This window comes from Ceratotherium simum, chromosome 36 (assembly GCF_057802395.1).
Source record: "Ceratotherium simum simum isolate JZ-2026a chromosome 36, ASM5780239v1, whole genome shotgun sequence".
Classification (NCBI taxonomy): Eukaryota; Metazoa; Chordata; class Mammalia; order Perissodactyla; family Rhinocerotidae; genus Ceratotherium; species Ceratotherium simum.
Window position 1 is genome coordinate 5827607 of NC_141935.1, and position 26953 is coordinate 5854559.

The window sequence follows — 26953 nt, forward strand, 5'->3', positions numbered from 1 at the left end:
CCTGGCCATTTGACTTTACAACCATAGTACAACTTTAACTCTTCTACTAAACTGAGTAGTTCCTTGCTTTGTGAGTTCCTTGAAATAATGAGCTGAATTTTATTCATCTCTGAATCCTGCATTACCTAGCATGTTTCATGTGATATGGCAGGTGCTCGATATTGTTTATTAATAGATTGATTGATGAATTAATTGAAAAATATTAACATTTTCCTACTGATATTGAATTTCAATCAAAATTCAATTTTATGGGATCCACTGTGGAAAACTACTGTAGGAGATTCATTAAAATAATGAAGATGAACTCAAGGACAGTTCTAAAACATACATGTCTAACACTGAATGAATTAATATTTAGTCCCCAGAGTTAGGACCAGCTGTGGCTTCATTTCCAGAAGAAGCTATCTTATAGCTCAACAGTAGAAAACTATAACTTGGGGGTTTGAAGAATATTGTCATACTGAGAAAATAAAATTTTGAGTAAGATGAACTGAATAGCTTCTGGAGAGGAAAATATGACGTTCTAGTAGCAACAACCAGTGGTAATAGGGGTCCCACTACCCAGTGGTGCTGTTGCATGTGCTTATGAATGAACTGTAATAACCACTAGAAGTATAACTGTTACTTCAAACTGAAAAGTGACAATGTGGCTATTTGAAGTCTCTAATAGATATTAATAATATTGACACTGTCATTTTTTTTGGTGCTTTTAGGACCCATGATTTTAGATTTTACAATTTGCATGATTCCAACAATTACCTAACTTAAAAAAATTACTTGAAAGTATAAAATATAAAAATGGCAAGGGTTATTCTTTTTTTTTAACCATGTTTCTTGGACAACATTTTAACACGTGCATAGTTCACTACTTCACAAACAATTTGATTATTAACCTTGTAGCTAATATTAAAGTTAATTTTAAAAGTTCTTTACATTTAGAAAGTCTGAAGGGTAGTCTAGTTTGCATTTAATAAAGTAAATCCTCTAATATAATGTATAGTTTCTTATCTTTACTGTGTTTGGTCCTTTAATATTGACATAAAGAATGAATTAAAAGTAATGAAAAACCCTAATATTAATGAAGATGATAAAGACAAATGTAATGTTTTGCACATATATTGAAGACAACAATATAGCCCAGTGAATGGCCATTAGGAAACAGAAATATATTCATGTGTAGATCAATTTTTTAACAGATGGAAGACATGCAATAAAGATTAGGTTACATGTTAAATCTTCCAAATTAGAAATGAAGCAACATGCTCTGGCTTTTATTTATAAATAAAGAAAATGTTCAGCATAAACAATTTAGATTCAAATATTCAAGCAAGTAAAAGCATAGAGGTTCTTAATTCAACATTTTTCTTCTAAAAATTTTGTTCTATAAATGATTTTATGATGTGTCGAAATACTGTTCTTCTTTCTGCCATAAATTTTTATGTCCTTAAGGGTTCTTGATAAGACAGCATGCTTGTTGAGAAAGAGAGAGGGAGAGAGAGAGACAGAGAGAGACTTGAAATAAGCATCGTTTCTGGTCAAGTATTTATTACAATCTTAGCCCTTCAACATTTCATGTAATTAGTCATAGTTTTAACTGGTACTGAGAAAAACAAGTAACCATTCTTGATAAATTATACCACCAATTCATTTTTAAAAACTCAATGTCATTTACTGCACTAACCCCATTTTTTTACAATTTTTTCTAAGTTATTTGCTTCTTTTTCTCTTGGAAATGAGAAATCCAAGATACACCAAAACATTTAAGTAGCATAATAAAATTTTTCTACCTGACTTTACCACAGTTAAAATAAAAAATGAAAAAAGTTTTCCACCCACGTGTGTTTTATGAACGTTTTTTTCTAGAGTGTTCAAAGTATCTAAAAAGCTGTCCTTATGTAGTTCATTGTTTACAATTACTGGAACAGTACCACATGCACTTTGCCATAAGTTGTTTTTTTAATATTTTTAGTTTAACATAAAGTAAAATTTCCACTTTATGCTGTATCTTCAAAAGGGTCAAAATCCTGATACTATAAAATAATTACATCATTTTATCATATTATTGTAATATTTTTCTAAAAATTATAATTATTTTCCATTCATCAAGAAGTAGAAAATATATTTATTAAATTGTCATATAGGAATCACTTCAGTAAGTGATTCTAAATTCTTATATAGAAATGTGCTCTTGAAAATAAATACCATAATTTTAATCCTTATTAACATGCTCTTCTAACAGTAGAAAGATTTGTACAACTGTGTTTCCAATATTTATTATTTACATATGAACTTATACTCTGGAGTGGGAGAAAATGTGATTTTATATCTCAAAATGCATAGGTTAATTTTTGCACATTTAAATATTCCACACATAAATTGATTTATTTACCAAATTGCCAACGTGTCGCAAATATCAAATAGCAAACAATGCTTTGACTTCAGACAACTCAGAAAGCTTGTTGAGTATTACTTGTTAAGTAATATCTCTACAAGTTTGCTTGGTTTAAAAAAAACAAAAAAGAAAGAAAATGATTTCTTCCTTTATAATGACCGTAAAGTAGAGTGTTGTAGAAGCTAATGTTTCTGAAATTTATAACATAATGAATCTCTTGAATAACAATCTAACCAAAAAAATTAGTTGTAGGCACAAGCCTCTTCTTACCTTTCTCTTTGAAAACATCTTGGATAGTTTAACTGCCCTCTGTCACATTGCACTCTAGATTCAGATCTGATAATAGGTAACTCAACTATATATGTATCTCTCCTACAAAGAAAATCAATATACTCGCCATGAAGAATATATGGTCTATTGTCAAAATTCCATTTCAGCAGTAAATTATTCTTTTCCATTTCAACAAAAGATAATGTGCAAGGCTCTAAAAAATAAAAAGAAGAAAATTATCTCGGTACATCTTGGTACTAACAGGAAGCATTGTGTTGCCTACTCGTGATGACCTTAAAATTCCCAGGCAGTAGAGTGGCAAGTACGTTAGTTAGAATTAATATTCGAGTCAGAAAATATGTTCGAAGCTCAAGGAAAACAGTCTGCCACTTATTGCTGTGGTCTTGGATTTGGAAAAAAGGTATGTCCTGCCAGTCACTTAGCTTTAAACCATTAAGTTTTTCGAAAGATAGCAAACCAAAAAAAGTGTATTTTTTAGAGCATTGGCAGTTACTAATAATCATTGAAATAATGTTCTTTTTCTTTTTCTTCTTCAGGAAGTTCAAATGAAATGCTTATGAGGCAAACTACTTGTTTGATTACTGGATAGATAATATTTTATGGAAATGTAGGAACAAGCTGGATTCTCAACACTAACTCAAATTTTATGACCTGATAGCATCCAAAGTGGTTGAAAGTTTCCTATCTTTTGAATTTCCAGTTATTAAAGAATATCAAGATTGGATTAAGATGTTTCAATTCTAAGCATTGAAAGTATTATTGTGTCCTTCCCTCTTACGCATTAAAACAAAACAAAACAACACCTTAAGATAAATATTAGGATACTCAACAAACTTCTTTGTTTTTTTCCATGATAAAAAGACTGATATTTTCAAAATATCAAATACCAAATTATTTCAGAAAATGAGGTTGTTTGTGTCTTTATTTGCCTCCTGGATGACCTAGCACTAAGCAATAGCTTCCGAGATGAGTATAAATGTTCAGAGTTGCTAATAGAGCATATGAATCATATAACTATAATACATTAACAAACTTCTTTATTCAAATATTTTAAACAAGTATTTCTTGAATGCCAGATGTTATAGTAGAAATGCTATAGACAAAATAAAAATGGGCCAGAATTATTAGAAACACTCTATAGCATCTTTATAGTCACTGCAAACTAGCTCTGAAAATTGGGTCAAATTGTACTATAATTTAGAATATCATTGTTATATGAAAAGTGAAATTTTCTAAAACAAGTTAAAAATTAGTTCATGGATCTTCTGTTCTCAGCTATGACAGAGGAGCGTATATCAGACCAGCACTTCTACTATGAACTAGAAAATATGAAAACAGACACAAAGCAAGTATTTCAAGGAATCAGAGAATTTCCAAAGCAATCAGTCCTCAAGATGCTAAGGTTCTGGTAGAAGCTCATTCACATGAGTTCAACATTCTGTGTGGCATTTTCCTCTTGGGTTATTTGTTTATTCTCAGCATGAGCCAAGAGGCTGGGTAGAGAAGGCCAACAACAAACATAGAGCCAACAGAGCTTTTGGAAATCACATGGGGTTGAGAATAGAAAAATGGAAGTTTGGGTTGGCCAGGACAGCCAGGACTTGAGGGGCCAAGGACCCAGAGGGATGGGAGGTGCAGAGAATAAGCTTGATACTCTGCAATGGCTTTTACCTTGAGGAATTTGCCTATTCTTGACTTGTGCAGAGAGACAGAATAAGAAGCCAAGCAGAAAATGAGTGAAATAATAATATTAGAGCCAGTCAAGAAGGAGGAACCTTGGTATATACACCAAACTCTCAGTGAAGAACCTAGTAGGGGTATGGTCTATGAATAGGAGCAAACAAAGTTCTGAAAATAAGCTTAGAGAAAACTTTGTCTTTAATTGGACTGAGACTAAACACCCCTACTCTAACTATCAGGCAGAGGATGGGATGAGTATTCTCCGTAATAAAATGACATCATCATTCCAAGCTCCTAAAATTTTCCATATGTAATATTTCATATTCAATCAACTGTTAACAGAAGTAGCAAGAAGTGAGGTTAGAAAATGTAAATAGACCTACAGGTGATCCAGATAGTGGAGTTTTCAGACAAAGACTGAAAGATAAGTGTCATTAATGTGGTCAAGAAATAGATGTTAACATGAAGTCTTTCATCAGACACCAATGCACACACACACACACACACAAAATGAAATGGAAACTCCGGAAATGCAAAGGTAGTAGTTGGAATTGAGAACTCAAGAGATGAGTTTAAATCAGATTGGACACATCTAAAGAAAGGACTAATGAACTGGAAGACATATCTGGAAGAAAATTACCAAACTGAAACAAAGAGAAAAAGAACCTCCAAAACCTGTGGAAAACATCAAGCCACAGATTCAAGAAGTGCTACCAACTTGAAGAATAAAATGCTCAAAGAAACCCACATCTAGGCCCAACATAAATGACCTACTGAAAATAAAGGCAAAGAGAATCTCAAAACCAGTAAAGTACAAACAGAAACTTAGTTTCACAGAAGTAACCATTACGAATGACATTTGACTATTTAACACAAACTATAAAAAAGAGAAAAGGATGAAATGACATCTTTAAAGCATTGAGAGAAAATAGGGCTAAGCTAGAATTCTATATCAGGTAAAATTATTCTTCAAAAGTGAAGGAAAATAAAGAAATTTGTAGACCAACAAAAACTAAGAAAATAATAAAGAAATATTTTTTTCAGGCGTACAGAAAATTATCCCAATGAGAAACAGAGAAAAACAGGAGATGAGGAACAAATCATTGACAAATATATGGGTAAATATAAAAGAATATTGTTGGACATCATAACATTAATAATATCTTTGAGACTTAAGCTGTATGTAGAATGAAAATGCATGAAACAGTGTTACAAAAACTGGGAAGAGTAAATAAAGTTAAAGTGTTTTGGGTCCCAGAGAAGTGGTAAAAGTGCTAATTTATATTCAATTGTAATAAGTCAAGGTTACATTACATAATCTCTATCATGACGGTTAATGGAAGCCAAGAGGAAAGTATAATTAACAACCTAGTAGAGAGTGAAATGGTATAACAAATAAATTGATTCACCCATAAGAAAGTGAAATAAAGAAGAGAAAAAAGAATATAGAACAGATAGGGTGTATACTAGTATAGTAAGATGGTAGCTGTAAACCCAATATATCAGTAATCATATTAATATGTAAATAGACTAAATATTACACTATAAAGGAAACGATTGTCAGACTAAGTATATTTTAAAATAAACTAACTATATATTGCTTATAAGGCATATACATTAAAAGTAAGAACCCAGAAGGTTGAAAGTAAAAGGATGGGGAAAATGGTACATTTTTTAAATACTTGTCAAAAGCCAGCTGGTACAGCTAAAGCAGACTTTAAGGCTAAAATGAACAAACAAGCAAAAACAAAGCATTATTATAGATAAAAGAGGACTCTTTCAAAATCACACAGGGCCAATATATCAAGTCGAACATGCTTCAATTTGTGTGTTGAAGCTAATAAAAACTAATAAAACAGCACTGAAATAGAAAAGCAAAAATTGACAGAACTAAAATGAGAAATATCTTAAAATGCCCAGACTGAGAAACTTTTACATACTTATTTTGGTAACTGATAGAGAAACAAAGAAAAACAAATCAGTATGGATACGAATGAAATTAATAACATGAAAAACAAAATTCAATTCAAATGACATATGCAACAACAGTGAACCCAACAATGACGAAGATAATTAATTTCAAGTACAAAAGAATGTTTACCTAAGACAAACAAATGTATGCTTGTAATAAAGTGAGTATCAATGAATTTCAAAGGACAGATATAATTCAAAGTGTGTTTCATTGGATTTAAATTAGAAATCAATAACAAAAGAAAACTAGAAAATCCTCCAATGTTTGTAATTTAAAAAATAAACTTCTACATAACTCAGAGTGCATAGAAGATATCAAAATGGGTATTATAATTTTAACTGAATTATAATAAAATTCCAAAATATAAAAATGTGTGAAATGAAGTTAAAGTTGTACTCAGTTGGAAATTTATATCCTTTAAATTTATATATTAGGAAAAACACAAAGCTAAAAATCAGTAATCAAAGTATCCACCTAAAAAGCTAGAAAAGGAATAATAAAAAAAAATCCAAGAAATTAGAAGAGAGAAAATAATAAAATAAGAATATAACTGAATAAAATAGTAAGCAACATTTGATGAAAGTATCAAAAAATACAAATAGTTGTTTGAAAGGCCTAATAAAATTTATAGACCCTTAGCAAGATATGTCAAGAAAGAAAGAGACACATCTTAATAGTAATAATAAAAGACACATCAATAAAATATTTAAAAGAGTGTAAAAGGATGTCATAAACAATATGTCAACAAATTTGACAATTTAAATACAATGGACAACTTCCTAGAAAACACCCCCCACCAAAACTCACAGGACAGATAATAACCTAATATCTTTTAAACAAATTGAAGCTGTCAAAATCTGTCCTCAAAGAAAACTCAAGGCCCTGATGGTATGTTTGGTGAATTCTTACAATTATTAAGGAAGAAATAGTACCAGTTCTAGAGAATTGAAAAGAGGGAATACTTCCCAACTCACTGTATGAGGCTAATAGAAACTTGGTACCAAATCTGAAAGGAAAATAACAGACTGATCTCTCATGAAAATAAATGCAAAACTTCTAAGTAAACATTAATAAGTAAAATCCAACAACATAAAAAACCATAATTCCTCACAACCATGTGGGATTTATCACAGGAATGCAATCATGCTTTAACATTCAAAAAGAAGCAGTATAATTCCAGGGAAAAAACAAAAGTAATAATCATTTGATTATTTCAACAGATACTGCTAAAATTAAACACTCATTGAAGATTTTTAAAAAATTCTTAGCAAAATAGAAATAGAAGGTTTCTATATCTTTAAGTAGATTTTTTAAAAGTATTTATAACACTGTACTTAAAGATGAGTTATTAAAAGCTTTACATATGAGACTGGGAAACAAAGATACCCACTACCTCTTCTACTCAGCATTGTACTGAAGTCTAAGACAGTGAAATCAGAGAAGAAAATAAATAAAAGTCAGATACGGAGACAAAGAAATATTTTATTTTTATTTAAAGATATGCTATTTTGTGCCTCCTGAGAATCTTGGTGGATATCGTCACTTCTAATAGCATGCCTTGCTAATAAGGTATTAACTTGCTTCATCTTTCTAGATTGAGGTGGCCATTCCTATCTGTTTCTCCATTGTACTCATGTTTTCTATTACATCACCAATCACACTGAATGATAATTATTAACATGTGTACCCAAACCACAATGGCTTATTCATCTTATAGCCCCATACCAAATCAGTACCTTTGTATGGTTTGTACTTAATAAGTAACTGTTAGAGCAAGCTGGACTATGGTTATTTATGATGTAGAGGAAGGAATAGAAACCAGTGATTAAATAGGCACACTAATAAAATAATACAAATGTAGCAAATTAAGCATTATATTAGTGTTATATCTACTCAAAAAGAATAGAAAATGAAAAAAAAATATGGTTTTATTTTATTAAATAGAGACATATTTAGCAGTACATACCTAAACACAATGGCGGTGTAGTCCACACTCCCTCTAAACAATAGGACTCCCTAGACCCTTGCAGGAAATGGTGATCAAAACATTTGTATTCTACTGAGGAACCATTTTCATAGGTGCCTCCTGTTGAACTAACAGTGACTCCATTTTTAATAAGTGGAGGAGATGCACACATTCCTTTGTGTTCTGCAAAAATAATTTTTAAAGTATACAGTGAATGGCTATAATAAACATCCAGGGCTTATTATATATAATATATATAACTTATACAACTGTTATAGAAATAAAATGAGATATTTCACGTAAAACATTTTTAAGACAGCTCTCAAATAATTTTTAAATAGATCATTTCTGCAATAACTTCATACTATAAAATTTATTATTGCAATTAGAATCTCATATTATAATAGTTAAACACACATTTAAAACTAGCAAAGCATCAACAATCATGATTTTATTTTTCCCTTTCTATTTTATTTCTCCCTGTCAGCCAAAAGTGAAAGTGTATGAGAGCCCTCTTGAAGCCATGCTTTCTGTGTGTATTCTCTTCTTTTTTTTTCTTATTAAAATAGTCCCTCCAAGGAGTAGAGAAAATCTCTCACTCTACATCAAGCCCTTTAGCAAACCCTAAGAAGAGCAATGTTTTACAGAGTTGTTGATTGCTCATGAGGGTGATCAATCCTCTCATAGTCTGGTGATATTTATAAAACCTCTTGTTTTCTCCCTTTATAAAATTGACTTATTGGAATTAAAAGATGTCAGCATAGACATCCTATGTGAGTATATGTCTTGACTGAAAATTGATCATATCATTCCAAATTTTATAGATTAGAAGATGGTAGTGGTGAATTGCTTAGGATCTTATACTTTGAACCCATTGGTGATATTGATCACCTGAGAAACTGTCAGAAAGCACTATTGTTTTACCTTTTCTAAAACATAAAGGATATTTTACTTCTCCTCTATTGCACTGCACAGATAATTCAGACACTGGGGTTGATGGAGATAAGTCATATCCTTGTTTACATAAAAAATCTATTAAATCTCCATGTAGAACCTTTCCTTCATATTTCCACTTCAACTCTATGTTATTTCTGTTCATGTAATCCACATTAACAGTACATGGCTCTGCAAGACAGAAATGCTCTTGTAAATTCTTTATTCATCTGACAAATAATAAAGTGATATATTTTTTAAATAAAAATTATGACAGGCATCAAAAACAATATTTTATATTTAACATTTATCATTATTGAAGCTTCTCACACACTTTCATAATAAAGTATACACTTTATTACTATCAAATGAATTTATACATTTCTTATTATCCTCATTCTATCATAAAGTACAACCACTTAACTTGAAACATTAAAAATAGTTGAGGCCATCAACCACTTAGGTTAATCATAATTTCCTTCCTATAAAATAAAAATCTTGAAACAGGAAATATTTACTGTGTTATATTCATGGGACACTTACTACTCGATATATATCAATGAATTAAAACAAAGACCCCTGTCCTCACAGAGCTTCGCTTCTAACTGGGAGAAACACAACACACTATAAACAGTAAATATATGGATTTATCATTTGTGACCATCTTTAAACTACATATGATAAATTAGATGGGAAAATGAGTAGCGAAGGAGAGGAGCTATCAGAAGGCTGGGGTAAGGGAGGCTATACTTTTAAATGAGGTGGTTGGGAAAGGCCTAAATAAGAAGTAATATTGGCAGAGACTTGAAGAAGGTTAAGGAGTGAACCATGTCGATTTAAGAGGGAAAGGCGTTCCAAGCAGAGGGAATAACCCTGAGATGAGAGCATGCTTGGCTTGTTTGAGGAAGAGCGAAGAGACCCTAGTGGCTGGAGTAGAATGAGAGCAGGGAAGACCAGTAGGGACAAGTCTGAGTGGTTCATAATATCTGGAATAATAATTCACAGATGGAAAATTCTGCTCCTTATCACATTGTTTTTCCCATTTGTAGTGAGAGTACTTTAATTCCAAAGGATAAATAAGATGTGAAAAGCTCTTTCCTCTTGCCCTGATGACAATGAATGATCTTCACTCAGTATTTGCTTTGGGCTATTAGCACCAATCCTGAGGCAATTGTTCCAGAGATAGAATCATAGATTTCTTTAAACCTTCTTATTCCTTATGAGGTTGTTCCATTGCTAGTTTTTCCACTACTATTTCAATCCAGTCTCTATCTTCAGAGATGACTGTACTTCCATTCAATGCAATATCAATCACGTCATCAAAAACATTTATGTAAATATGATAGCAAAAGAAAAACTACAAGTGAAGATATATCTGGATTTGAATGGGGACAGCAACCTAAGAATGGTTTGAAAGAGAGAAACCACAAAGGAGATATTGAAAGAGATTAAGACTTAAAACTTAAACTTATGTATATTAAAAACACTACAAATAAAAGGAAAAGGAAAATAAAAAATGGTTGCAATATATATGATTGTCAAATGGATAATGCAATTTATGTAGCTAAAACTCTGAGTATGGAAAAATGGCTGAACTACAAACAATCAGTTCTTTGAAAAAAAACCTTGTGGCCACTAGAAAATTGAAAAATGCCCAATTGATTAATACATAAATAAATCAAATTAAAATAATTTTAATTGCTGAATTAACAAAATGTAAAGATTAAAATATTCAAGTTGACGAAGGTTAAGAAAACTGCTACTTTAATTCACTGATGGTAGGGTCATAAATCAGAATAAACTTTATGAAGACAATTTGGCAATTAACAGAAAAATAATTAAAATTCCAGATCTCTTTGATCCAGAAATTCCTCTTCAGAAAACCTGAAAAAAAATAAATAAAATAAAATGTGAAATAAATATAATTAATTTTAAAAATTAAAAAATAAATGTTGAAAACATAGTAAACATCCATCAGAAAGTGATTAATTAAATTATGGCATATCTGTATTGTGGAATACTAGACAGCCATTAAAATATATATTGCATAAGTATATCAAACCATGTTCATAATATAGTTTATGTGGGAAAAAAACAAGATACATAACCTCTTCATGATAGCATATATTTTTGTGAATATGTGTGTGTTTGTGTGTGTGTGTGTGTGTGTGTGTGTAGAAAAAGATTTAGAAGATCATTATTTAAGTCGTTAACAGCATTTGTTTCAGGCAAGTTTGCTGATATTTTCTGTTTTCTTCTAGTAGCTTCTATATGTTTATTCTTTTTTGGTAAAAAATAATAATCTGCTTTAGTAGTTTAAAAGACTAATATTTTTGAGAGTATTTTATTTTAACTTATAGGAAGTTTGTCATGGCATTACCTATTTGTAAAAGTCACAACATAACAAGTTCATTGCAACAGTAGTGACCAGTTACATTACTTTTAAATGTAACTGTGACTAGCAAAGTTAAAAAATGAGGCAAATCTATAGGCTTGAAATGAGAGGTGAATATTATTTTCTCAAAGTTATCTCAATTTAGATAATTATTTAGATAGCTGCCTCAATTCTCTACTTGAAACATTAATGTTAATTATACCACGTTGTAATCCAAAATATATTTAGAGTAACTACAAACACGTTTTTATTTGTTCAAGATATAACAAAAAGTGACCCTTCAAGTGAAGAAGTGGTGGCAAAGAAAGTTATTAAAAATATGCTCTCCTAAGGAAAGAATTGGATTGCTTATTCTTCTCTTCAAATGACATTCTGAGGACAATACATGCAGAGATATTGAAGACTATTATAAGGGGAAATTTAGTCAGGAGAAAGACAACGCCAGAAGTAATCAGTCACAAAAATGTGAATAAACTTAATGCTACAGAAATGCGGTTAAAATGGTAGTTTCATTGTTCATATTTTAATACAATTTTTTTAAAAAGCAGTGGGGTAAGACCTAATATAGTCCTAGACCCTAAGATATTAGGGGTTTTCTGCTTATAGAAATGATAAGGGAAATACTTAAAAAAAAAGATTTATACAAAATCATTATTTTCATGCTATAAAACATTATATGAAAATCACATAAAATACAAACATAAGAGTAAAAGAAATTCAATGTGTTCTGTTACAAGAGGAATAAGTTCCGAGGATCTAATGTACAGCATGGTGACTATAGTTAATATTGTTTTGTATACTTGAAAGTTGCCAAGAGAATAGATCTTAAATGCCTTCATCATAAAAACAACAACCAAACAACGGTAATTATGTGAGATGAAGGATATATTAACTAACCTTAGTGTAGTAATCATTTCACAATGTAAATGTGCATCACATCATCCTATTGTGTACCTTAAACTTACACAGTGTTATATGTCAATTATATCTCAATAAAGCTGGGGAAAATTTTTTTTTTAATTCAATGTATTCTCCATCTTACCTAAGCAAACAGGTGGAGGTGACCATTTTCCTTGTTCACAGTGAGATATTTTTTCTCCCTTCAGTAAATAATATTCATTGCACCTATATTCCACCGAGGATCCTGTTGTGTAGCTTTCCAACACCCCATCAACAACAGCCCCATTTATTACAGCAGGTGGAGGCTTACAGTTCTCTTTATTTGCTAAGAAGAGAGGATATTTTAAAATTAATATGAACTTCTAACAACATAATGATATAGTATAGTTACCCATAGAATAGTACCTCAGTATTTGTACTATATAGTTTAGGACTGTTGATTTCTAAATTCACCAGAAATGTGAGAAATTTTATTCAGCTCAAATATTTTTAAAATTTACTAAGCAAAAATAAACAGCAAATATTTTGCCTAAGAACAAGGATGCAAATTTTTCACATTTTTTTTTTTGTGTGTGTGAAGGAACCGTGATATGTAGAAAGGTGAACGCTCTTTAACCAAAAGATTATGGTCAACTCTAAAACTGTCCTTTGTCATTATCCACTTTTATTTTTTCCCTTCTCATTCCTCTTTATCTCAGATCTCAATCAATCCGTGGCTGAAAATTTCCATTTTTCTCTCCCTCTTTAGAGTCTTTCTCTGCTAACTTCTCTAGCATGCGTAATAGCTTTTCTCTTATGCAGTAGATATTCTTGGTAAATGCATTTGCGGAGATCTCTCCAGGATCTGATCAAGAAATGAGAAAGATGACAGGAAGGGTAACACCCAGGCATGGTAACATAGCTTGCTTGTGTCCTTCAGTAAAACGAAAGATCGAGGACATGTCTCAGAGGCATGTAGGGCTCAGAATGGTCAGATGCAAAAGTACTATCAGCAGGACGTAAATGGAGAAGAAGTGGATCATGATTATAGCCAGTCACTCAACCCAACATGCCCTTATTTGTTTTCTCTAATGAGCACATTGTCACTTATGTGCTCTCATCTAAAGCTCATAAGTCATAGCACCAGTCAGGTAAGGTAACAGTGCCTAGCACTAACATACACTAAAAAAATTGTTTTAGTTTCCCAATTCTTTATATTGGCTTAACTTCTACAGATGGCTCCATACACTCACAAAAAATAGCAGCGTATGTGCAGTATCATTATGTTTCTAACTTCTAAGCAATAGTCTCTTGCTATAAGTACATGGATTAAATAAGGAGAATGGAAAATTTTACACAATAGGCTTAGCTATTGATGTTAAATGTAGCACACACACCAACACACTCAGGGGCAAGTGTCCATTTTCCACGTTTACAGGTTATTTCTTTTGGTCCACGGAGATGGTAGCCACTTTCACATCCGTAGGTCACTTTATCTCCATTATAATAAATCTTAGAGGATAGATTTGCTGCACCATTCTCAACGATGGGTGGTTCCTCACAAGCTATCTTCTCTTTTTCTTCTGGAAAGGGATAATTTAAAGAGAAGAGATCATTTAGCTGCTTATGCAGATTTCATTTTAGGGAAATCTTATTTGAGGTGTTGCTAACCAACGCATTTTGGAGGTTGTGTCCATTTTCCATTTTCACAACGTATTTCTTCTGATCCCTGTATCTCAAAATTAAGTTCACATTCTATATGAACTGTATCTCCGTGACGATAAGTTGTTGAATATGTTTGAATTTTGGAGTTTAGAGGCAGAGGTGGAGGAGGACATCGATTTCTTCTTCCTTATAGAAAAATATCAGCATATTTAGCCAGTCATAAACTACAAAAAATAATAGTTAACATTTAAGAAGCACATTTATTGTGCCAAGTACCATAAGAAGTATGGCAGACAGACTCTAGGGTCACCCCCTGATCCTCACCTCCTGAGTTCACTTCCTCGTGTCATTCTCCTTCCCATGAGCAGGAACTGTGACTTGCTTCTAACCAATAGACTACAGCAAAGATGATGGGATGTATGTGATTATGTATACAAGATTATGCAACATAACATTGTGAGGCCATTCTTGCTGAGACAGTCTCTCTCCTTGCTGATTTTGAAAAAAGCAAGCTGACACATTGTGAGCTTCTAAATGGGGAGGGCCAGGAGGCAAGGGACAGAGGGCTGCCTCCAACTGGCAGCCAGGAAGAAACTGAGGCCTCAGTTCAGCAGCCTACAAAGCACTGAATGCTGCCAGCAACCACAGTGAGTCTGGAAGCAGGTTCTTCCCCAGTCAAGCCGCAGATGAGATTGCAGTCCCATCTGACACCTTGATTGCAGCTTTGTTAGACATGAATGCAGAGGAGCCAGTCAAGCTATGCTCAGAATCTCGACTCACAGAAACTGTGAAATAATGTTTGTTGTTTTAAGCTGCTAAATTCCTGATAACTTTGTTTTGAACCAACAGAACACTAAAACAGCAAGCATTTTACATTCATTATCTCCTTTAATCCTAAAATAACTATTAAGTGGGGTCCCATTTATAGATATTATAGATAAAGAAACTAAAACTTACAAAGTAAATTAATTTTTTTTTTTGTAAGGAAGATCAGCCCTGAGCTAACATCCATGCTAATCCTCCTCTTTTTGCTGAGGAAGACCGGCCCTGAGCTAACACCTATTGTCAATCCTCCTCCTTTTTTTTTGCCCCAAAGCCCCAGTAGATAGTTGTGAGTCATAGTTGCACATCCTTCTAGTTGCTGTATGTGGGATGCGGCCTCAGCATGGCCACACAAGAGGTGCATCAGTGCGCGCCCGGGATCCAAACCTGGGCTGCCAGTAGCGGAGCGTGCGCACTTAACCTCTAAGCCATGGGGCCGGCCCCAAAGTAAATTATTAATAAGTGACAGATCCATTATTGAGCCTGTGCCTATCTGAATTAAAATCTCCTGTTCTTAACTACTCTAAAATACCGTGCTAATTTCCTATTCCTGCTGTGACAGATTACCACAATTTACTGGCTTAAAATAGCATAAATTTATTCTCTTACCATTCTGGAGGCCAAAAAGCCAGAATCAGTTTCAGTGGGCTAAAATCAAGGTGTCAGGAGAGCTGCATTCTTTCTAGAGGGTTTAGGAGAGAATCAGCTTCTTTGCCTTTCAAGTTTATGGAGGCCGCCTTGGCTCATGACCCCTTCCTTATATCACTCCAACCCCTTGCTTCCATTGTCACATCTCCTATTTCCTCTTCTGTAGTCAAATCTCCCTCTGCCTCCCTCTTATAAGGATGCCTGTGATTATAATTAGGTCCCACGTGGATAAGCTCAAGATCCTTAACTTACATCTGCAAAGTCCCTTTGCCATGTAAGGTCCAGCATTCACTGGTTCCAGGGATTAGGATTTGGATATCTTTTGGGGGTGGGGAGGTAGGCATTATTCAGCCTACTGCACTGCCTATCCCACATCTAATGAAAATACTAAAGAAAAGCAACAGGCAACTTGGCATGCTGGTTAATTTGGATGGGGGAAGTGCAGAAAAGGCAGTAACTAGGTCTGCCATTTATTTTTGAAATAACATGCTAGAGACAATTTGCTAACAATGTTCCTCTCTACTGTTAGACCAAGACTGTTAGGCACAACTGGAAAATTAAAAAAAAAAAAAGCATCATAGTTATTGTTCAATTTATAAAGAATTATGATAGGTCTGGGCAATCCCATTGCACACCCCTGGTCAGCTCCCTCCTTCGTTCCTCCTAGCTCCTATTTCAAATCTTCACCAGTCTCTTCCAAGTTCTGCTTTCCTTTCTCCTGCCTGTCAATAATGACATTATTTTCTACATTACAGAGAAAATAGAGGCTATCAAGCCCTTTACCTCTCCCCGTCCCTCCCAATCCTCAAACTCCGATTTATCTTTTAAGGCTCAGTTCCAATATTACCAATCACCTCCACAAATGCTATCCCACACCACAACAATCAAAATCTTTCATGTTTGTTCATATTCAGGTGTTCAGTTTGTACACCTGACTTTGTTATACCGTTTGCCACATTGTGTCAGTTACTTTTTCATATCGGTTTCCTCTGCTAGACTAGGACCTCCTTCATATCACGTCATAGGTGAGATTAGATGACTATTCAATCGATGTCTTCTAACAGGTAATCATACCACCTGCTTGAACACATCCAGTGATGGAAACGATCATAGCTCTAGCTAGATGACCTCATTTTTCATTTTCACTCTGGGTAATATTCTGTTGCTTTTTCTGCTCTTTAACTCACCATTTTGAAGACTATATTTTCACAGCAGGAAATGTGTGGCCAAATAAGAAAGTACTCTCCCAAAGCTGCCAGCTTGGGATAATTGGATCTAGTAATTCCCAATAAGAAAAGTTACTCATTATAATAACAGATTTAAAATTTATAAGAGATTTAAAAAAAAGTTTAAAAGATATATCCTCTCTACAATCTAATACAAAACAAGATTTCTTCAGATTCAATGTATTAAAGATTGCTTAAAATAGTTAGCACTGATTTAAAAGACAACTTTTATGTTAAAAAGTAGCACTCAGGACAAGAATTAGATATCATCACATCTTTTCATAGGAATCAGAGCTGATTAAGACATGATATTTTATTTACACGAATGTGAAACTTCAAAAATTACCTTCACATACAGGAGATTCTGGGTACCAACCAAAGTTATAGCACTGAATTAAATCAGATCCACTTAGATGATAGTTTTCATGACAGAAAAACTGAACTACATCTCCTTCTTCATAGGTTTGCTTTATAGGATGAAAATAACCATTTTCTATTAATCTTAAAGAAGAGCACTTTAATTCTAAAGATGAAAGAACAAAGAAAAAAGTGTTATTTTTCCTTCTAGCACAAAATTGCCCTGCTACTTATATGCCGTATCTGGAATATAAATTGGTAAATTTGTCATATTTTGATATACATAATAAAAGCTTGATATTTATTAAATATCATCAGGCTTATTTTAATTTAATTACCCCAGCTTAAAGGAACTTTTCCTTTATGAGAGCTATGAATGATCAAAGCCTATTATTAACAAAATTAAAACCAGAAGCAGAAGTATGAAAAATGGAACATAATTAGCATGACAATTTATATACACGTCTGTATGAGAAGAGGTTTTCAGAGGGAAAGTAGATTGTCTTCAAAATGAGAACCTACTGGCACATTTTGGCGTGAGAGACCATCCGTATGTGTGACATTCTGCCTCCTCCGTCTTCTGGCCTCCTGCGGTGTAGTAGCCGGGAGCACATTCGTATTGCACTTTGTCCTGTATTTTGAATGTTTTCTGTGCTGTGGAATAGTTTCCATGATATAGTTCAGGAGCCAAACATGTTTCTAAAAAGAATAATAAAGTTATTTATTTTATGAACTTCATCACTAAGCCTAGAATATTAAAAAGAAATCTCAAAATGTATTTTCACTGAATCTTAAGAATACATGGCACAATCAACCCTGGGCAAAATTGAAAAATAGCCAGTTTGCCCTTGCCTCTTTATTCCCTTTTTTCATACACCTTGTGTCCCAACTCCATAAGTCTTCTCTTCTTAAAATTATAGTCCAGTGTATTTGACCAAAGGCCACAACTCAACTGAAGGCTTGTGCAGTAAAAATTCTTTGATTATATGCCATTTGTGGATTTGTGTAATTTAAACAACTAACAAAACACTCACAAAATATGTATACTATTCAAATTATTGGATTATTTTTAAGTCTATCTGATATACAATATAAAATAATCTGGTAATTATTTATTATATATAAATTATATTTACAATATAAAACAATCTGTAATGTGGTTTACAATATAAAATAATGCGCATTATCCCAAATTCTTCTCTTGTAAAGGAAATAGTAATTTATATATGTTGTGAGAAATAGATTTGGTAAGTTTCTTTCCTTTTATTCCACTCCAATTTTTTTTTTTATTAGTAGAAAGTAGGAACTGCTCGAGTAGATGAATTGTGGGAGTTGAGAATGGTTGGATTAAGGAAATGCCTAGCATTGGAGGCAAACAATATAACTTCTTGCACATCTTCAGATCTAGGAAATGATTCTTAAACACATACCATGTTCCTTCCTACAGGTTGGTTGAGAAGACCATCCATCGGTGAGACACTGAACCACTTCTTCCTCCTTCCCTCCAGTGGTTTTGTATCCTGAAGTACATCCATACCTCATGCTTTCTTGAATTTTGTATGATAATTTTACATCAGAGATGTAACCATTTCTCAGGTCGGGCTTAGTGCATTTTTCTATGGAAGAAAAGTATTTCTTTGCTTAACTTGATGAAATTAAGCTTGTCTTTTACTAAATGTTGTAAAACTAAGGCAAAAGTTTAATATTATTCTGGGAATTTTAAGGAGAGAGAGAAAAAGTGTTCATTTCACAATTTCTCGAATTAATTTAATTTTGGAAATATCTTGCATGTTCTGCATCAAATTTCTTTAAAAGTTGATTCAACTTGACATTGACCTTTTTTGTATTTATTAATCTCGGTTCTTATAGTCGTTCCTACCCCTACCACATCTATTTTTAGAAAATACATCCACAGCTTTTCTGCTAACAAAGTGTCATTAATGGCAAATAGAAGGAATTTCTTTTGCATTTACCTCCTAATATTTTTAAGTCCACTGTGTTTGATAATTTTTAACATCATGTGACAAAAGCACATACCTACTTTCTGGATCCTTAAATAATTCTGCAGACATCTTAATGTGAAAACTTTGTTCTTTCATTTTTTTCAGCAAATGATCTACGTGCACAGTAAGACTCCATAGTCGGTCCATGTAGACTGTGACCGAATCACAGACATATTACTCAAAACCTTTGAGTTTACAGAGTTATTTTTTAGTAGATACTTGCAACAGTGATGTGTTAGATAAGAAATTTACCTTAGCATTGTATGGAGTTCAATCAGTTTTTAGGCTCTATTATTAGACCCTTGTAACAAACCAATTCAGAAAGGTTAAGAGACTTGTCCAAGCTTAATATTAGTTTAAGTATATTTAGTGCTTGCTGTGTGGCAAGCACTTTATAAGGATTATCTCATTGAAGCAGCATTACCCCAATTTATAGATGAGAAACTTAGGCTTAGAATCTCGAAGTCACTTCCCAGTGGTGGAGCAGGATTCCCACGCAGGCAGGCTGACTGCAGAGGTTGTATCTTAACCATGACACTACACTGCTAAACTTGTACGACTATCTCTGCACCATGATACTACAGTGCTAAACCAGAGTTCCCCTCTTCTGGCTCCTATTTCAATGCCCTTACCTCTAATCTAAAAGAGTTAATAAACCTAAGATGTTCACTAAGATGTTAATTTATTCGTATGCTCTAGTTATGAATTTAACCTAGTTATGAGTGAGACTTATTTATTAGAGTTAGTCTATGGTCTGTGTTAATACTCAAAGTGCAATGCTTAAATTTGTGGTCTATTCTCAAGTCCTGGGAGGGATAATTATTCCAAATGGATATGTTTACCAGGTGTGTCAACCACCATAACCACCATACCCACTTCCTCTTCTAAATGCAACTGACTCAACCAAAGCCCCTTATTCTGCAAAACAGAGTTTAGGGAATTCTTTGCTCAAGAGAGGTCATCTGACCCAATGGAAGCCAATTGATAGTTTGACTATGATGTAGCCCAACATGAAATAATGGGATGAAACAATCAGACTTCCTTTTCACAAATCTGAACTCAAAATTCAGAAAAACACATTTTTCAATGGATATTATGAGAGAAGAAGTTGGCACACAAAGGAGGGATGAGTCTTTCAAATGATAAAACTCTAAAGTGACAGTCTTATTCTTCCTAAGGCCAGTGTCACATATTTTTCTGGCTTCCTATGCACAAGTATCTGTGTCAGTTCCTCATTCCTTAAAATAACTCAGTTGTGTCTGTGTTCCTTACAATATGATAATAGCAATTTCAATAATTATCCTTATTGCCTTCACAGGGTATTATTGAAAACAAGCAAAGGAAATAACATTTTAATGAGAAACATAATATACAGAATTTTAGGATATGTCTTCACTTTGTAAAGCCTACAGGGGGCCAGTAATTTTGTTCTTATCTACCAGGAGGTTTTACCACCTGCCATATTTTATTGGACTCTAGTTTACGAGCGAATCTACTGGAATATCATAAACATCATGTTGACACATCCCACCGACTTACTGAAGCACCGTGGTCCTGGAGACCAGCCTTCTGAAGTGCACGTGCTTTGTTCCTCTTGTTTTCCATTTTTAGTCGTATAACCAGCCAAGCAGTAGAATGACAATGTTTTGTCAACGCTCATGGGAAAGTAATAATTTTTAAAAGTATAGTAATATTGGGCAATCCTTCCATTCTCCACACTAGGAAGACCACAGGATTTCTCTGAAACGAGTAAACATCAAGCTGAAAACTGAAAAACATATCTAAACCATTAAATCTGTGATCAAGTGACAAAATATTTTTAAATTGAAAGTGTTTGCAGACACCTTAACTAATACTTAGTTTTATTCCCTAAACTCTTAAGGTATTTTTGTGACAATCCTCTGCAATCAGGATTAATCTGTTAGCAATCCCAATACCCAACAGTCAGAATCAAACTGGGCAGGCCACTTCCTCAGGGAAGCTTTCTGTAACTGAAACAGCACTTTCTAATAGAAATATAATGCAAGCCACATACGTAATTTTAAAATTTCTAATAGCCACATTAATAAAAGGACAAAGTTAATTTTTGGGGAGAGCAGTGAGGAAGATTGGCACTGAGCTAACATCTGTGCCCATCTGCCTCTATTTTGTATATGGGATGCCGCCGCAGCATGGCTTGATGAGCACTAATTAGGTCCACAGGCATCCGAACCTGTGAACACCGGGCCACCAAAGCAGAGTGTGCAAACCTAACCCCTAAACCACCAGGCTGGGCCCATGGACAAAGTTAATTTTAATAATAGGTTTTATTTGACCCAATATATTAAAACGATTTTACATTCTTTTTTTTTTTTTTTTTACTAAGTCTGAAATCCAGTGTATATTTACATTTACAGAACATCCCCAATTAGGACTGGCCACATTTGAATAACCATATGTGGCTAGTGGCCACGATATTGGACAGCAGATTTCTCGAAGACGTTCTAGATGACGTTCTCCTTAAGATATACACACCTACAAGATTTTGAAATACATGACCTTTTTTTAAGAAAAAGACATACAACCAATTTAAAAAGATAAATAAAAGACTTGAGCAATAGCTTTACAAAACAGGATATTTAAATGGTCAGACACCTAGTAAAAAGTACTCAGCTTTATTAGTCTTCAGGGAAATGCTAATTAAACCACCATGAGATGGTACTACATACCCACTGGAACAGCCACTGGAGTGACTGAAATGGAGAAGACACACTATATCAATGATTGGTGAAGATGTGGAGAAAATGGAATTCTTGTACTACTGCAAGTGAGAGAATAAATTGGTACAACCTCTCATGAGAAAATAGTTTGGCAGTATTTATTAAAGTAGAATATGCACATATATTAAAAAAACATACATATGTGCAGCCAAGGACATGTTGTAGAATGTTCATAGCAGTACTATTCATATAGTCGCATACTGGAAACAATCTGAATGCCCAGGAAAGGCAGAAGATAAACACATTTTAGACTCTACATACCATGTAGAGTATTATACAGCAACACAAATGCTGAGTGCTGAATGGTGAATTTCACAAATATATTATTAATTGAAAGAAGCCAGTCACACATGAGTAAATATTGTATGCACTTGCATAATTTTTTATTGAGATATATTTGACATATAACATTATAGTAGTTTCAGATGTATAAGATAATGATCCAATATTTGTATACTGTGAAATGATCACCACATTAAGTCTAGTTAACATCTATCACTGCAACAGTTACAAACTTTTTTCTTGTGATGAGAACTTTTAAGCTCTACACTATTAGCAATATTCAAATATACAATACAGTGTCGTCAACTGTACTCACCATGCTGTACATCCCCAGTACTTACTTTTTTTTTATTTTTGTGAGGAAGATCAGCCCTGAGCTAACATCTACGCCAATCCTCCTCTTTTTGCTGAGGAAGACTGGCCCTGGGCTAACATTTGTGCCTATCTTCCTCCACTTTATATGGGATGCCGCCACAGCATGGCCTGACAAACGGTGCGTCAGTGCGCCCCCAGGACCTGAACCCGGGCCACCAGCAGTGGAGAGCATGCACTTAACCGCTACACCACAGGGCCGGCCCCAGTACTTCCTTTTTTTATAACTGGAAGATTGTATCTTTTGAACACCTTCACTCATATTGCCCACCCCCCAACTCCCATCTCCAAGTGCCCAGCTTGGGGGGGTGCTGGGTGTGGGGCTGCTCTTGGGGCCATGGCTGGCATTGGCCATGGTTCCAGGGAGGAGCCTGAGGAGCACCGTGAGTTGGGCCGGCTCCCAAGTCAGCACGGAGGACGCTGCATCTTACTACAGCTGTTCAGAAGCATCACTGGAAGCTCAGATGTGGGCACCCCAGCCAGCAGCAGAGAGGGGTGCAAGGGAGCCACAAAGAGTCCCCTTCTGATGCCCCAAGGAGCAAGCTGACCCCTTTCAGGCTCCAGGAACACCACATTCATGAGAGGAATGTCTTCCACCAAAGAAATGAGACCTCCCTTTGACCAACGAGGATATGGGGAGAACTACCAGCTGCTCAACTAACACACACCCTCTAGTGATGCCTCTGAATGGTCCCAAGTGGTTGTGGTGGCCAGAGTCAGCCTGGAGGGTAAGGGAGCTGAGGCCATCACTGATCTGATGGTGGACTAGTGTGGCATGCTATATAAGGTGGCTGTGCCACCTGCCACCTTCTCCTCAATTGGCCTCCCATCGTAGTGAACGTGAGCCTTTTGCCCCCCACATTTAGTGTAGCATCTTCACCGATTCAACATCCAGGAACCCACTATCCCCCAATCCACTATGCTCAGCTCCCGTCCACCTCACTGCGGTTTATCAGGTCTCCTTATAGCTTCCCTATGCTGTGGCCCCTAATTTCCTACCAAGTCCCCTCCTTTTTCCTTCTGCCAATATTGCCACCTCTCACCTTCCACACTGTGCCTTGACTCCCCCAACAGCAAGGGCAAAGGCCAGGCACTGGTGCCAGTGGTAGAACGTGTGGTGGATGGACAGTTGTTCTCAGGTTCTCAGACTGCATGGGTGGAGGTGGTGCCGGCACACCGAGGGACCCCAGACACTGACCTCACGGTCTAGAGGGTGGTTGGTGCTTTAGCTTCTCAGAAGTATCGTGTGGTGGCAGCTCAGAGGAAGGAGGAGCCTAGCCCTCTCAATTTGTCCCATCATACTCCCGACCATTACGGTGAGGGGCGAGGGCCAGCCAGGAACCCAGCAGAGATGGCCAAGAAAATAAGGCCCAGGAGTTCTACCCTCAATCTCATCAGGAACCAGTGAAACAGAGACCTTTATCCAAAGCAATGGTTGTAGCCAATGACAACCTGGTGCCCACTGGAACTGACCCAGGCCTGCTGCCCATGGGCTCAGAGATCCTGATGGCACCAAGTTTATACATGCAGGCCAGAGCCACCTTCCCAGACATGGACCCAATGCCAACCCCTCATTACCTCCTCTCATTCGCCCTCCGATCTCATGAAAGGCGCCATCATCCAGCTGGCTACTGGGAAGCTGAAGTGGGTGGAGGACCTCCAGACCCGGGATTTTGTGCACAGTGCTGAAGTGAGTGGGGGGCTGAAGTGAGCAGACATTCAGAGAGCCAGTGGCTTGGATATGTCATACTGCATTTTGTAGTTGGTGAGCAGCAGAGCAGAGCGCTCCCCGAGCTCCCCTTCCTTATATATGGCCAGGGCTGGTCCTTCTGCAGCCCTGGGCAGACTGCACAGTTCTTATCTTTGCCCTTCCATTGGCTACAGGGGAGAGATGTCTGTATTTCTATCACTTTACAGGGCTTGAACAGTAACTCAGTTTCTCAGGCAGCTGCACTCCCCTAGGCCAGCTGATCCTCCACCCCAAGAAAGGCCTGAGAGGATGGTCTTGGGACCCAGAGAACAATGTGACAGGGAGGGGAAGAGCCAGCCATCAGGTGAGGGCTGCTGAGTGGTACAGCCTTCTCTGCCAGAGCCTGATGCTCAGGACTGCTGGCTAGACCCGAGCTTCCAAAGACACAGCATGCAAGGGAGGGAGCGTGGGCTGCACTGCTCTGCCCTCCTTCATCCCACGGGAGGTAAAGCTGTCCATGGAAGAGTGTTCCAATGCAGGAAAATGAACCTGTTTCCCAGACCAGGACTGGGGCTTTACCCCAGAGCTGGGCTTCACCTCGAGCAGGCAGCGGATTTGCACATGTCTAACAAGGAATGGCCCTATTAGCAGTGAGATTTGGGGGAAAGAGGAGTCATGAAGCCAGCTTCCCAATGTTGCTCACTAACCCATGGCATCCTTTCAGGACAGCCCCAGAGGGCGCTGTGATGGGAAGCAGCAGGCCTGGGGCAATGAAGGAAGGGGCTGTATGGAGGACAAGACGCAATCCAAACACCAGCTTCTCCCTGTTCCTTCTTCCCCATCCCTCGCTCCTGCAAGGGGAAGGCCAGACTTTGGGAGCAGGTGGTAGAAGGAAGGAGCAAAGAAAGAGCCCAAATGATGATCCAGAGCTTATAGTAGCAGTTCAACTGTCTGAAATTTTCTCTCCTTTCTTTTTTTGTGATGGGTGGGCAGGAGGTCCCATGGTTGGAAATAAGAGCCTTCCTATCCAGAACTCTTCTTTGGGGAGCTGTGCACTTGAAAGGGTAGTTCTGTTCCAGATGTCTATAGCTGGGTTTGTGGGGGTGGAGCGCTCATCACAGGACTCTGCTTGATCCTCTCCTTCAGCCCTTTCACATCTCTCCCCACCATTCCTCCCACAAGGTCTCCGGCACCAGGAGAGAGAGAAGCCCCTCCAGGGTTTAGAATGAAGTCCTGCCTTGGTGGGGACCCAATCAGGGGATTTGGGGAGAAAGACCCAATGGCCAGGCTGACCAGCCGCCAGGCAGGGCTTCTGGCAAGTTAGCTGACCTCCTCCTCCTGCTTAGCATGCCAGACCCTGTTTGAAATTGTACTGAATCTCTTCTCTGCCTTCTCCTACTCCTTCCTCTTCCTCTTCTTCTTCTCCTTCTCTTTTTCCTTTCCAGTCAAACACTCAATAACTTCTTTTGCCTTTGGTTGGCTTCTGGGGAGTGGAGGGGTGCCGGGGGCTGGCAGCAGCCTGGACTTCACATGTTCTCTGGTGGATCTCAAAGGCAACGACCAGAATTGCAGTCAAACCCAAAGGACTTCACAGTCTGGAGGCCACAGTCAATACAGTCCAGGGGAGGGTTGCAGCGTTCCTCAGGCCTGGACCCCAGACCCAGCTTCAGGAGACAGGCATGTTGGGAGGAGGCTCTGAATCTCTGGCTCTCATACTCTCTTGTGTTGGATGCCTGCATGTTCTGCCCAGCCTTCCTCTGCTTCAAATAGTCCTTGTCTCTGTGCCACTTGATGAAGATGAAAAAAAGATACCACAGGGGAAGCCCATGACCCAGGCTAGTCCCACAGCTTCCATGGAGTTCTTGCTTATCTTTCAGAAAATGTATCCAGCTCAGGGGATATGGGCTCAGACTCCTCCTGCACTCTGGGACGCTGCGGCTTGGCAGTGCCTGGGTCCCGTTCTGAGAAGCCTTGTTAGCTGTGGCTCCTGAGAGAACCCTTTGGAAGCCACTTCCACAGGACTGGGGGTAATCACCCTGGTGCCAGTAATCCATGGTAACAGAGGTCAGGATGGCTACTTGGAGTTTAGTGCCCCAGAGGGGACATTGAGGAGGCTGCTGAGGTGCTGTTAATGTTCTGTATCCTGACCTGCATGCCATAGAATTTTGTAAACATTTATAGAAGGATATCTTATGATTTTTTTATTTTCCTATAAATATTATACTCCAAATAAAACATTTATTTTTAAAAAATCTGTCCTTATGTTGGAGACCTTAAAATTATGAAAATGCTTAAAAGCTCTTGAGCAACTCCTCAGGGCTGTCCTGGGAGGAAGTATCAGGCATGGCTGGGAGGAGACCAGGGCCGGTGGGATGACTCTGCCTTCAATGCCTTAGGTGATCACAGTCTGCCCTATTGTTACCATGACACTTAAAAGGACAGCAGTGCCAGCCCAGGGCAAAAGGAAGTGGGCAAGGAATGATGGGTAATGTAAACTTTCCAGAGTCTGTTGGAGGGGAGGAGCAGATAAAAACATGTCCAGGAGAGTGCCCATTCTCTGAGAATTTTCACCGTTTTCCAGTCATGTACCACCAGGGATTTGCAACGGAAAGACTTCAAAA

The 26953-nt window shown here is 36.5% G+C and overlaps 1 protein-coding gene and 2 pseudogenes across 1 annotated transcript in view; 2 read left to right on the forward strand and 1 right to left on the reverse strand.

Moving 5' to 3' along the window:
* Positions 1-1436: 1436 nt before the first annotated feature.
* F13B (coagulation factor XIII B chain) overlaps positions 1437-26953 on the reverse strand; it is a 28388-nt gene continuing 2871 nt past the window's right edge. Inside the window, exons 2-12 of the mRNA XM_014794158.2 lie at positions 20769-20969; positions 18657-18842; positions 17749-17925; positions 17216-17392; positions 14180-14359; positions 13906-14091; positions 12672-12854; positions 9226-9426; positions 8302-8484; positions 2663-2876; positions 1437-1470 (exon numbers count right to left, since the gene is read on the reverse strand). Of these exons, the coding sequence (XP_014649644.2) occupies positions 1437-1470; positions 2663-2876; positions 8302-8484; positions 9226-9426; positions 12672-12854; positions 13906-14091; positions 14180-14359; positions 17216-17392; positions 17749-17925; positions 18657-18842; positions 20769-20969 (1922 nt within the window). The remainder of the gene's footprint in view (positions 1471-2662; positions 2877-8301; positions 8485-9225; positions 9427-12671; positions 12855-13905; positions 14092-14179; positions 14360-17215; positions 17393-17748; positions 17926-18656; positions 18843-20768; positions 20970-26953) is intronic.
* LOC106803244 (ataxin-1-like) lies at positions 22980-23703 on the forward strand (annotated as a pseudogene).
* LOC147912338 (ataxin-1-like) lies at positions 23706-24879 on the forward strand (annotated as a pseudogene).